This window comes from Oncorhynchus kisutch, linkage group LG6, assembly GCF_002021735.2.
Source record: "Oncorhynchus kisutch isolate 150728-3 linkage group LG6, Okis_V2, whole genome shotgun sequence".
Classification (NCBI taxonomy): Eukaryota; Metazoa; Chordata; class Actinopteri; order Salmoniformes; family Salmonidae; genus Oncorhynchus; species Oncorhynchus kisutch.
In genome coordinates, this window is record NC_034179.2 from 41,758,997 (window position 1) to 41,773,434 (window position 14,438).

At 43.8% G+C, this 14,438-nt stretch overlaps 1 protein-coding gene across 4 annotated transcripts in view; it reads right to left on the reverse strand.

Moving 5' to 3' along the window:
* Positions 1-14,438, reverse strand: part of arhgap32b (Rho GTPase activating protein 32b) — a 220,648-nt gene that overhangs the window by 132,787 nt on the left and 73,423 nt on the right. For all 4 annotated transcript variants that reach the window (XM_031826760.1, XM_031826762.1, XM_031826761.1 and 1 more), the window contains one exon: positions 817-936. In XM_031826760.1, the coding sequence (XP_031682620.1) occupies positions 817-911 (95 nt within the window). In that variant the 5' untranslated portion in view covers positions 912-936. The remainder of the gene's footprint in view (positions 1-816; positions 937-14,438) is intronic.

The window sequence follows — 14,438 nt, forward strand, 5'->3', positions numbered from 1 at the left end:
AGAGAGAGAGCGACACACACAGAGAGAGCGAGACAGAGAGAGAGCGACACACACATAGAGAGCGAGAGAGAGAGAGCGACACACACAGAGAGAGCGAGACAGAGAGACAGAGAGAGCGAGACAGAGAGAGAGAGAGACACAGAGAGAGCGAGACACAGAGAGAGAGAGAGAGAGAGAGACACAGAGAGAGCGAGGAGAGAGAGACACAGAGAGAGCGAGACAGAGAGAGAGAGAGACACAGAGAGCGAGACACAGAGAGCGAGACAGAGAGAGAGAGAGACACAGAGAGAGAGAGACACAGAGAGAGCGAGACAGAGAGAGAGCGAGACAGAGAGAGAGCGAGACAGAGAGAGAGCGAGACAGAGAGAGCGAGACAGAGAGAGAGCGAGACAGAGAGAGCGAGACAGAGAGAGAGCGAGACAGAGAGAGAGCGAGACAGAGAGACACAGAGAGAGCGAGACAGAGAGACACAGAGAGAGCGAGACAGAGAGAGAGAGAGACACACAGAGAGAGCGAGACAGAGAGACACAGAGAGAGCGAGACACAGAGAGAGACACAGAGAGAGACACAGAGAGAGCGAGACAGAGAGAGAGACACACAGAGAGAGCGAGACAGAGAGACACACACACACACACACACACACACACACACACACAGAGAGTGAGACACAGAAAAGCGTGCCTTTACTCTTACAGTGCACACAGCCAAATATCCAGCTCCACCTGCTTTAAAGCGAGGTTGTGGTTTGAAAAGCCCCATCCGGCCAGGGCAGCTATAGAGGAGTAGAGGTGAGCGTGTCGTGCTGCTAGGTCTTACCTGTCGGAGATGTCATGGCTGGCTGCTTCCGCGGCGCCGAGCAGTCCTAGAGCTGCACTCCCCACTGCTGCAGCAGCCCCGCTGCCTGCCTCCATGATACGGACTCACTGCAGGAGCAGCCTGGCAGAGAGGGAGGGAGAATGTGGAGAGGTAGGAGAAGATAGACAGACGGGAGCGAGGGAGAGCGAAAGCCACAGCATGACAGTGGAAAAGAGATGTGTGGAGAGGAAGGTGAGGGGGAAGATTGACAAGAGGAAAAGAGAAGAATCATCTGTTATTTGAGCATTTGTAGCCCGGGGGGGGGGGGGGGGGGGGGGTCACATTCAACGAGCTGCAGATGAAATTAATTTAACCCCCGCTATGCTAGATAAGCAACACCAACAAGTACCAATAGATGGCTATAGAGATAGAAATAAAATGTAGTGCTGTAGTTGTACTATGAGAAAACCCTGTGTAGCCTACTGGGTGTAACAATCCTAATGTACAGAAGCATTCAAAAAGCTGAAACCTTTAATGCCTCAGAAACTGTAGATATCCCACACGTTATTTGCTACGTTTTAACGAATCGAAATGTCAGTGCCTTACCAGGGGATGCCAACAACATAGAATACAGGTCGTTTCTTACCAGATGCCTTTCAATTAACCATATTGCATTAGTTTGTTATCATATGGTAAAAGGATTGCAGGCAGGGAAATCCGCCAATGTTATTCAACGAGATAGTGACAACCAAGGACAATCTGTTCATTGTCACTGCTGTGCATTTTACAGGATCAACAAAAGCAGTGTTCTTCACAGGGCCAATTTTACATTGAAAGTACATCAACACAAGGAATGTCAAACAGTGTCCGATTTTGTCATGGTGTTGTTGTGGACAGGATTAAATCACAGACAGCCGAGGTGAGAAACACATGAGAAGAGGAGGACAAGATCAAGCGTGATGAACTCAGAAGGAGAGAAAAGAAAAGCCCACACACACACACACAAACAGTCCTCCCTGAATGTCGCAGCACTGTATCCGGGGGGAGGCGGACGCAGAGAGAAGCAACATCATAGGAAGAATGGCAGGAGGAAACAAAAGATAAGGAAAATAATGGAAGGAAGAAATAAACTCCCACATGTCACGACAGACGCGACTCGCACTGAATGGGAGGGGATGGATGGCCACACACACTCTCCCCTAATGCTCTGGTGTGTGTGTGTGTGTGTGTTTGTGTGTGACAGCGGTGGTGAGACGTTAGCACCATTGCTGACCGATTTGGAGCTCAAGTACTTCAGAGAACCCACTCGACAAACATACAAACACTTATAGTGCAAGACTCGTGTAGTTGCATGTAGGGAAAACGATCTCGTTCCGAATTCACTCGTACCGGGATTTGTATAAAAGTTGGCAGACAGTTTCCTTCTATACTGGGGCATCATCTCAGTGAGTGATGAGGTGTGACCTCATGGGGGAGGTATTAATATGAACTGAGTGGGACATGGTGTCATACCACCACTCACATTCAACCTACTATCAACTTCCCTTCTTAAATCAATGGACATATGAGGCCATGTGGTGCTACGGGAGGTCGTGTGTTGACTCGCACTTCTACTTCTTTGTGAGTGAGTGAGTCAGAAACATTCAGAATGTATAAGTGTGTGTGACTGTGTGAGAGTTAATGCATGTGTCACATACTTTGTGTCAAAATGAGTATGTATGGGTCTGTGGATGTGTGTGTGTGTGTGTGTGAGCATGTGATCTGAGTGAGAAAATGTGTGCGCGTTTGTGTGTCTGCCAGAGAGGCAGGCAGCGAGGGGCCAAGCGGACCGGGCATCACACGAATACCTGATGCAGCAGAATCCCCATAAAATGGCCGACCTTGGCAGAGGACAGTGCATCTGCTCCTCCGACGTCACTGAATCCCAATACACACGGGATGTAGTCTTGAATAACACACTGGAAGTTCAGGGGGCGAGGAGGGGTGTTGATCAAAGAATGGGACGGGACGAACGAAGAAATTCAAATCTTTGTAGATGACTTTGGGAGCACATTGCATTATGGACCATTAAATATGCAGTGGCCAAGCAAGCCACACGGGTTACTCTATAGGAAAATCAATACTCAAGAGATGACGTTCACTTGTACGAGCCAGTCGGTTGAAAGAAAGTAATACAGTATTTCCATAGGGATTGACAACAAAGTGTTTTTTAAAAAAAGGGAGAAACTACTGGTTTGTGTCCGGATTGACCACAGAAGAACCAACTTTGCCTCAGATTATACAGTTGAAGTTGGTAGTTTACATACACTTAGGTTGGAGTCATTAAAACTGGTTTTTCAACCACTTCACAAATTTCCTGTTCACAAACTGTAGTTTTGCAAGTCAGTTAGGACATCTACTTTGTGCATGACAAGTCATTTTTCCAACAATTGTTTACAGACAGATTATTTCATTATAATTCACTGTATCACAATTCCAGTGGGTCAGAAGTTCACATACACTAAGTTGACTGTGCCTTTAAACAGCTTGGAAAATTCCAGAAAATGATGTCATGGCTTTAGAAGCTTCTGATAGGATAATTGACATCATTTGAGTCAATTGGAGGTGTACCTTGTGGATGTATTTCAAGGCCTACCTTCAAACTCAGTGCCTCTTTGCTTGACATCAGAAAACAAATTGTAGACCTCCACAAGTCTGGGATTAATTTCCAAACGCCTGAAGGTACCAAGTTCATCTGTACAAACAATAGTACACAAGTATAAACACCATGGAACCATGCAGCCGTCATCCCTCTCAGGAAGGAGACACGTTCTGTCTCCCAGAGATGAACGTACTTTGGTGCGAAAAGTGCAAATCAACCCCAGAACAACAGCAAAAGACCTTGTGGAGATGCTGGAGGAAACGGGTACAGTGTCTTCTTCCTTGCCGCTCAGCAAGGAAGAAGCCACTGCTCCAAAACAGCCACAAAAAAAGCCAGACCACGGTTTGCAACTGCACATGGGAACAAAGATCGTACTTTTTGGAGAAATGCCCTCAGGTCTCATGAAACAAAAACTGCCATAATGGCAAAAAGACCATTGTTATGTTTGGAGGGAAAAGGGGAAGGCTTGCAAGCCAAAGAACACCATCCCAACCGTGAAGCATGGGGGTGGCAGAATCATGTTGTAAGGGTGCTTTGCTGTATGAGGGACTGGTGCACTTCACAAAATAGATGGCTTCATGAGGAAGGAAAATTATGTGGATATATTGAAGCAACATCTCAAGACATCAGTCAGGAAGTTAAAGCTTGGTCGCAAATGGGTCTTCCGAGTTGACAATGACCCCAAGCAATGACCCCAATTTAAAGGCAATGCTACCAAATACTAATTGAGTGTGTGTAAACTTCTGACCCACTGGGAATGTGATGAAAGAAATAAAAGCTGAAATAAATCATTCTCTATATTATTATTCTGACATTTCACATTCTTAAAACAAAGTGGTGATCCAAACTGACCTAAGACAGGGAATTTTTACTAGGATTAAATGTCAGTTATTGTGAAAAACTGAGTTTACATTTATTTGGCTAAGGTGTATGCAAACTTCCGATGTATATACACGGTATTATATCTTATTCTACGCTGCTCTGATTTTGCTCATGCATATATATACATATATATTCTTAATTCCATTCCTTTACTTAGATGTGTGTATTAGGTAGTTGTTCTGAAATTGTTAGATATTACTTGTTAGATATTGCTGCACTGTCAGAACTAGAAGCATGAGCATTTAGATACACCCGCAATAACATCTGCTAAACACGTGTACTGTATGTGACCAATACAATTGGATTTGATAGTCTCCCTCTAGTTATATTTTAAACGTTTTGAAATCTCACAGTATCAACTTTGCTGTAGCTCTTTTATGCCTGCTACGTTAGTGCAGACACGGGCATCTGAGCAATCCGATTGGCCAGCGGTAGGCCTATAGTGCACTTGATTGGCTCACCAGGCCTGCCGGGAAGACAGAGTTTGTACCTTCAGACACTTGTGATGGTTCAAAATGGCAACAGTTCGCCTACTCGGCTCGCAGGGCAGCTGAATCGGGTGCACCATTGTGCCAAAAGCCTGAGACGAATACTAAAAACTAGGAACAAAAGGCTATCGTTGGGTTTCTTACAGAAATGTTTTTGCTCTAGAATGTTGAGTGAAGTTTAATCTTGTGCTTCTCTGTGGGCTGATATTTCTTCTGCTCAGCAAGAGGGCACATCAGCTCTAATGTTATTCTAGTCACTCTAATCATGCTAAATTCTGAGTAAATTCAAACTTTTTTATTATATATCGGGTTTGGACTATTGTTTTTCTGATGCACTTGTCTATTGACTGAACATATGTTCATAAACATTGAAGGAAATAGTCCTTTTGTGGGTGAACACCTTATAGCAGAGGTGGGACAAAGTCATTGTTCTACAAGTCACAAGAAAGTCTCACGTTCCTAGCCCTCAAGTCCCAAGTCAAGACAGGCAAGTCCGAGCCCTAAAAAAGTCATAATGTGCTCTTCACCAAATGGAATACAATTTCATATTTTTAACAAGAGTAATAGCTAGTATATTACATTTAAGCAAATCATGAATGCTTTAAAAAAATCTATATATTTATTACTTTCCAAATAAACATATTTCCATGGAAATACATGGGTAGCCATGAGAGAGCAGCCCCCCCCCCCCATAGTGATCGACTATCGAGGATCGCAATTGGGTTATGTAGGCGTGTACACAAATCGCCCAACCTTCTCTCACACACAAACACACACACACACCCTCTGTGTGTGTTTACAGTAGGTTAACATATGTCAATGGTTTTAGGAACAGCAGTAACATCAGGCAGGATTTAGGCTACCAACTGCCTGGCCAGTTGGGTGCAATGATCATGTTCCCACACTGACTGACTGACAGTGTGGAGGCCCATTAATTTAACGTTACGTTAGCCTACATGCTACACTAGCAAAGTAATAAAAAAAAAATGATATAGCTGTCAGCTATATTAGCCACAACATTCTCTGTGCAGCTTCAAATGTCGAACAAAGTTTGAAATTGTTGCGCCTCAGTCTAATTTTCTCTGTTTTTCAAGTCGCAATCCGTTTTTTTGTTGATAGAGCTTTGTCTTAATAATCGAAAATAATACTTTGGGGTATCATCTTTCCAAGGGCTCCATCTGAATTCACCCGCCGACGTTCCTCTGCACAGCCACGCTCAACTTTTTCTCAGCTGGCACAATTTGATTGGCTGCTGTCCGATTCAAACTGTAATCCGTTCAATGAAGAGTTGATGCGCTGCACACTTTTCTAAAAAGCATCATTTTTATTATTTGAACTTGGAGGGTATCAAGTCAGTTCGAGTCAAAAGGCTCAAGTCCAAGTTAAGTCACGAGTCACTGGTGTTAAAGTCAGTGGAGCTGCATGTCATAATATTTGTGACTCGAGTCCACACCTCTGCCTTTTAGCCTAGTGCCTGGTATAATCGCCCTGTCAGAAAGAGACCCAAAGCGTCCAGCCCCTCGGTATCCGTGTCTTGGGGGGGTTGGATTGTGAACATAGACATTTCTGTTCTCTAAGTTAATTGACAATAAAGTACATCTTATCCTCTCTCTCTTAGGCTACCGTCCAGTGTGTGAAGCCATGTAGTTAAGCCTCAGCTGCTGGGGTGGAGGCATTTTACAGACTGGAGCAGAGCTAATGAAGGAAGCACAGAACTAGAGAAAAGTACAACAAAGCCCAGGGTTGCCTTTTAGGATTCCATAAGAGGGGATAGGGGGTGGCATGGTGCATCCATCAGATGATTTTTTAAACTAAATGGCCTCTGATTTGTTTATTTTTGGTCTACTGAGCGGTAAACTGGAAAAGTGATGCATTTGAGAAGCATGCCTTTTTATTACACTTAGAGCGCTTGCTTGTGGTTGTCTATTTGTGACAACCTAAAACATCTGTGAATTGCAACACTTCACATTATTGCACCACTACAGAGGCAGCAATTTGGATAACGGTGTCCTAGAAAGGCTGTGTGTGTGTGTGTTTGGAATCTGATCTGTCGACAAAGTTGACTGTGTTTCCTGCCATGGCTGACCCACACTAACGTGAACAAGCTCAATGTGAAATGTGAAATGAGGGGCTGGGTTCTGTCTCTACAGAGCATGACCTCATCCGAGGTATTGTCAGGCCAGCAGATAGCAGACTAAGTATCTGTTACATACAGCCATACTGACATAACAAATGTCATCACCAAATGAAAGTTTTCACTAATATCCACATGGCAGTCACAGACATTGAAATACATGGATATGGCATTGATAAATAAAGAATGAAACATTCAGTTTAAATTACATGAAAGAAGTGACAAAATGTTCAACTTATCGATTAAACTACATTGAAAGATCACAATCTCCTTTATTATTGAAAAGAGGCTACAACTCAAGTATACATTTACAAAACAAGCACAAATGAAGCATGTTAACATTCCGTCAATATTTGGAATAATGAATAGGGTGTTGTGTGTGTCTGTGTAGCCAACATTACATGGGAGGTTAAATCCCACAGTAGATAGTCTATTTAAGCCAGACGTCTGGGACCTAGTGCATCACGTATGAGGCATCCAGCATATGCTTTCTGTCCTGTAAATCACAGCAAACACTGACGCCAAAGGGCACAAATAGAATTGTGCCGCACGAGCACACACACCACACACACAAGCACATACGAGACAATCCATTCAACATTACAAATTGCATCTTCCGCTTTAAGACAAGACAAAGGTTAAGCTGATCAACAAACTTCAACTGTGCAAATAGGCAATTACAGAAGGCCATAGACACGGTGTGAACTGCATGGCAAAGACAGAGAGAGAGGAGGAGGGAGAGAACAAGAGAGAAAGCCAGAGAAAGCCAGCAGGAAGGACAGAGGGTAGGGCACAGTGAAAAGAAAGAAGTGAGCGCATGAACCATTCATTGCCTGGGGACAAAGTAAAGTGTTAGAGATACACACAGAGCGAGAGAGAGAGGGCGAGCGGTGAAAGCAAGAGACATTTCTGACAAGCAAAACATTTGGGGACTATGTCAACAACAGACTAATGAAATAAATACCAGAAGATCATTTTTGGGAAAGTTCTCCTTTAATGCTAGAAAATCACAATTTAACTAAATAAATGTGATTGGTTTGGCAAATGGCCCTTCACAATGTTCCATTCATCCATATGGAATGACCCCCGCCCTCTGTGTAAAATATGTAGACTAGTAGTAGAGACATGTGCTTTGGATATGTCAATCAGGAATTAGTCCTAAAATTCAGATGACTGATGTGCCAAAAGTAAACTACCTGTTACTTATGCATATCCTAGCTTCTGGGCCTATCATTGGTAGTATTGGATAGAAAACACTGACATTTCTAACACTGTTAAAATACTGTCTGTGAGTATAACAGAACTGATATGGCAGGAAAAACCCGAGGAGAATCCATCCGGATTTTCTTTTAAATTACCATTTAAAATGCCTGTCAATTGGCAAATCAAAGAAATACCTTCCAGAATGCAGTTCCTATAGCTTCCACTAGTCTTCAGAAAGGGTTTCAGGCTTGTTTTTTGAAAAATGAGCTAGAATTAGTTTTTCTAGGTGGCTCTCATTTTGATTGTAGTGTTGTGGCGTGCGTGGATGAGGGCGCACACTTCGTTATTTATCTCTGGTAATGATTATACTATTCTCCTTAAAATGTATAGTTTATTTACATATTAGGGTACCTGAGGATTGATTAGAAACGTTGTTGGACTTGTTGGATGTTGTCGATTTTGATACCGATATCGGGATCTGTGTGCTTAAGGTGTCAGGTCTCTTGCAAAAAATCCCGAAAGCAACCCTGACTGCACTAAGCAGACAAGGCCGCAAAAACAAAAATAGTGAAAAGGTTTCAGGATGTAACCTAAGCAATTAGACACTTACAGCTTCTCTATACGGGGCAGCAGGTAGCCTAGTGGTTAGAGCATTGGGCCAGTAACCAAAAGGTGGATCGAGCTGACAAGGTTCTAAAATCTCAATCTACATAACGAAAAAACGAAAACATTTTTTTTGTGTGCAAATTAAAAATAAAATAAAAATACTGAAAAACCTTATTTACATAATTATTCAGAACCCTTACTATGAGACTTGAAATTGAGCTCAGGTGCATCCCGTTTCCATTGCTCATCCTTGAAATGTTTCTACAACTGGAATGTTGTCCACTTATGGTAAATTCAATCAATTGGACATGATTTGGAAAGGCACACACCTGTCTATATATGGTCCCACAGTTGAAAGTGAATGTCAGCGCAAAAACCAAGCAAAAAGGTCAAAGGAATTGTCCGTAGAGCTCAGAGACAGGATTGTGTCGAGGCACAGATCTGGGGAAGGGTACCAAAACATTTCTGCAGCATTGAAGGTCCCGAACACCACAGTGGCGCCATCATTCTTAAATTGAAGAAGTTTGGAGCCACCAAGACTCTTCCTAGAGCTGGCCGCCCAGTCAAACTGAGCAATCGGGGAGATGGGCCTTGGTCAGGGAGGTGACAGAGCTCCAGAGTTCCTCTGTGGAGATGGGAGAACCTTCCAAAAGTACAACCATCTCTGCACCACTCTGCCAATCAGGCCTTTATCCTAGAGTGGCCAGACGGAAGCCATTCCTCGGTAAAAGGCACATGACAGTCCGCTTGGAGTTTGCCAAAAGGCACTTAAAGGATTCAGACCATGAGAAACAAGATTCTCTGATCTGATGAAACCAAGATTGAACTCTTTGGCCCAAATGCCAAGCGTCACGTCTGGAGGAAACCTGGCACCATCCCTACGGTGAAGCATGGTGGTGGCAGTATCATGCTGTGGGGATGTTTTTCAGCGGCAGGAACTGGGAGACTAGTCAGGATTGAGGGAAAGATGAACGGAGCAAAGTACAAAGATTTCCCTGATCAAAACCTGCTCCAGGTTGAAATCCCTGCCAAAGGTCCTTCAACAAAGTACTGACTAAAGGGTCGGAATACTTAGGCAAATGTGATTTCAGTTTATTTTATATAAACTAGCAAAATTGTCCCAAAAACTATTTTTGCTTTGTCATTATGGGGTATTGTGTGTAGATTGATGAGGGGGGGAAAACTATTTAATTTTGGATTAAGGCTGTAATGTTAAAAAAAAATGGGAAAAGGTCAAGGGGTCTGAATTCTTTCCGAATGCATTGTATAATAAAATAATTCTAGCATAGAATTTTTGGGGGGTAAAATAATCATAATCATGTGTCACAACCAAAATTGATTGAATGTATTGATTTATACAAAGATGGTAACAAAGAGGCCCTACAATACATTGAGAGATCGAGAGAGGAGTGAAAGCCAGCAGGAGGGACAGTGAAGAGAGCGCAGGCACCATTCATTGCCTGTGTGGAAAATAAAGTGTGAGATACAGAGAGAGACAGAGGGGGGAGAGAATGAACGAGAGCGACAAAGAAAGCACGAGTACTCAGAAAGCAGTGATGGAGCAGTCGGTTGCTGCATTAAATGCTCAGAATGCAGTAGCTCAGAAAGGATTTGGACAGGATATGCAGACAAAGGCTACAAACCCTGAGACACCACTGAACTAAAAAAAAAAAGTGTATAAAAGCATGACTAATATGGTTGTCTTAAGAGAGAAAACGACTACAATGAAAAGCACGAGTGTGCTTGTTTTTGTAGAGTAGCCTAAATGGTAAGGAAGCTGAATTATGCTTTGCCATCATTGAGGAGATAATAAAATAACGAGAATGAACTGTAAGTATACTGTAGCCGACAAAATGTTACGTTTATGGTTGTTTAGTGGCCCTTTGATTGGTCTAAAACATCCCCACAGATTGAACATTGGGCTTAATCAAATACAGCTTGTGACAACAAAGCTTCAATCAAATCCTTTCATCTCCACTCATATGGTCATGCAACAGGTAGCTAGCTTTATCAATGGGCTCACTGTTGAGTGACTCAGCAAAAAAAGAAAATATCAACCAAGATGGCATAGCAGTCCTCTTTTTGTCCTCATCTTGTTGTGTCCTGTATATATATATATATATATATATATATATATATACACACACAACTTTTTTCACATAGATTTAATTTTTATTTTCCATCAACTCATCTTCAAAACACTCTCCTGCAACCCGCCTCACCAATTTATATTTATAAAAAAGTATTATTTACCTCAAATCTGTAATCCTCCAAGAAGCTAGCCCAGAAGCTAGCCCAGAAGCTAGTTCAGAAGCTAGTTCAGAAGCTAGTTCAGAAGCTAGTTCAGAAGCTAGTTAGCTTCTTTACTGGCAAATCGTTAGTATTCAGCTAACCACGGTTTGTGGTCATCAGCTATCCTTTAGCTCGAAAATCTATCGCCAGTTTTATACGGCGCAGCGCGGCTCGGAACGGAACATACCGGACCAATTTTTCTCTCCATGTCCCTGGATTTCAACTGCTCTCTGGACATTCATACCCGGATCTCACAGCTAGCTAGCTGCTATCCGTGTGACTATCGGCTTTCGTCGATTCCGGAGCAAACATCAATTATTCCGGAGCTAGCTAGCTCCGTCAATCACTCCTGAGTTCCATCAATCACTCCTGGGCTGCAGTCACCTATCCAGACCCGTTTTACTGCCTACGCGGAGCCCCACCGGGCCTTCACAACTGGACTGCCGACGTCATCTACCCGAAGGAGATCCGGCTGGCTCCTCCGTCGCGACGTTACCTGAACGCCCATCTGCGGCCTGCTAACCGTTAGCTGTCTTACCGGCTGCTATCTGAATAGACAATCGGACCATTTTTTTATTATTATTTTTTTTAAATTATTTTTAAAATTATTATTATCTTTTCTTCTTGGGCCTCTATAACTATATCTATTGTTTTTATTTTTGTTGTTGTTGTGTGATTTGGATTAATCCCCTCTACCACACTAATCTACTGACGGAACGCAAGAGGTGGGTAATAACAGACCTCCATCCTATGCTAGCTTGCTACCGATGGCCTGGCTAGCTGTCTAAATCGCCGTGACCCCCAACCAACCTCTCCACTCACCGGACCCCTTTTGATCACTCGACTAAGCATGCCTCTCCTTAATGTCAATATGCCTTGTCCATTGCTGTTCTGGTTAGTGTTTATTGGCTTATTTCACTGTAGAGCCTCTAGTCCTGCTCACTATACCTTATCCAACCTATTAGTTCCACCACCCACACATGCAATGACATCTCCTGGTTTCAATGATGTTTCTAGAGACAATATCTCTCTCTTCATCACTCAATACCTAGGTTTACCTCCACTGTATTCACATCCTACCATACCTTTGTCTGTACATTATACCTTGATGCTATTTTATCGCCCCCAGAAACCTCCTTTTACTCTGTTCCAGACGACCAATTCTTATTGCTTTTAGCCGCACCCTTATTCTACTCCTCCTATGTTCCTCTGGCGATGTAGAGGTGAATCCAGGCCCTGCAGTGCCTAGCTCCACTCCTATTCCCCAGGCGCTCTCTTTTGACGACTTCTGTAACCGTAATAGCCTTGGTTTCATGCATGTTAACATTAGAAGCCTCCTCCCTAACTAAGTTTGTTCTATTCACTGCGGCGGTGTTGCAATCTACTGCAAAGATGCCTGCAGAGTTCTGTCCTACTATCCAGGTCTGTACCCAAACAATTTGAACTTCTACTTTTAAAAATCCACCTCTCTAAAAACAAGTCTCTCACCGTTGCCGCCTGCTATAGACCACCTTCTGCCCCCAGCTGTGCTCTGGACACCATATGTGAACTGATTGCCCCCCATCCATCTTCAGAGCGCGTGCTGCTAGGCGACCTAAACTGGAACATGCTTAACACCCCAGCCATCCTACAATCTAAACTTGATGCCCTCAATCTCACACAAATTATCAATGAACCTACCAGGTACCTCCCCAAAGCCTTAAACACGGGCACCCTCATAGATATCATCCTAACCAACTTGCCCTCTAAATACACCTCTGCTGTCTTCAACCAAGATCTCAGCGATCACTGCCTCATTGCCTGCATCCGTAATGGGTCAGCGGTCAAACAACCTCCACTCATCACTGTAAAACGCTCCCTGAAACACTTCAGCGAGCAGGCCTTTCTAATCGACCTGGCCTGGGTATCCTGGAAGGATATTGAACTCATCCCGTCAGTAGAGGATGCCTGGATATTTTTTTTAAATGCCTTCCTAACCATCTTAAATAAACATACCCCATTCAAGAAATTTAGAACCAGGAACAGATATAGCCCTTGGTTCTCCCCAGACGTGACTGCCCTTAACCAACACAAAAACATCCTATGGCGTTCTGCATTAGCGTCGAACAGCCCCCGTGATATGCAGCTGTTCAGGGAAGCTAGAAACCATTATACACAGGCAGTTAGAAAAGTCAAGGCTAGTTTTTTCAAGCAGAAATTTGTTTCCTTCAACACCAACTCAAAAAAGTTCTGGGACACTGTAAAGTCCATGGAGAATAAGAACACCTCCTCCCAGCTGCCCACTGCACTGAAGATAGGAAACACTGTCACCACTGATAAATCCACCATAATTGAGAATTTCAATAAGCATTTTTCTACGGCTGGCCATGCTTTCCACCTGGCTACTCCTACCCCGGTCAGCAGCACTGCACCCCGAACAGCAACTCGCCCAAGCCTTCCCCATTTCTCCTTCTCCCAAATCCATTCAGCTGATGTTCTGAAAGAGCTGCAAAATCTGGACCCCTACAAATCAGCCGGGCTAGACAATCTGGACCCTTTCTTTCTAAAATTTTCTGCCGAAATTGTTGCCACCCCTATTACTAGCCTGTTCAACCTCTCTTTCGTGTCGTATGAGATTCCCAAAGATTGGAAAGCAGCTGCGGTCATCCCCCTCTTCAAAGGGGGGGACACTCTTGACCCAAACTGCTACAGACCTATATCTATCCTACCGTGCCTTTCTAAGGTCTTCGAAAGCCAAGTCCAACAGATTATCGACCATTTCGAATCTCACCATACCTTCTCTGCTATGCAATCTGGTTTCAGAGCTGGTCATGGGTGCACCTCTGCCACGCTCAAGGTCCTAAACGATATCTTAACCGCCATCGATAAGAAACATTACTGTGCAGCCGTATTCTTTGACCTGGCCAAGGCTTTCGACTCTGTCAATCACCACATCCTCATCGGCAGACTCGACAGCCTTGGTTTCTCAAATGATTGCCTCGCCTGGTTCACCAACTACTTCTCTGATAGAGTTCAGTGTGTCAAATCGGAGGGTCTGCTGTCCGGACCTCTGGCAGTCTATGGGGGTGCCACAGGGTTCAATTCTTGGACCGACTCTCTTCTCTGTATACATCAATGAGGTCGCTCTTGCTGCTGGTGAGTCTCTGATCCACCTCTACGCAGACGACACCGTTCTGTATACTTCCGGCCCTTCTTTGGACACTGTTAACAACCCTCCAGGCAAGCTTCAATGCCATACAATTCTCCTTCCGTGGCCTCCAATTGCTCTTAAATACAAGTAAAACTAAATGCATGCTCTTCAACCGATCGCTACCTGCACCTACCCGCCTGTCCAACATCACTACTCTGGACGGCTCTGACTTAGAATACGTGGACAACTACAAATACTTAGGTGTCT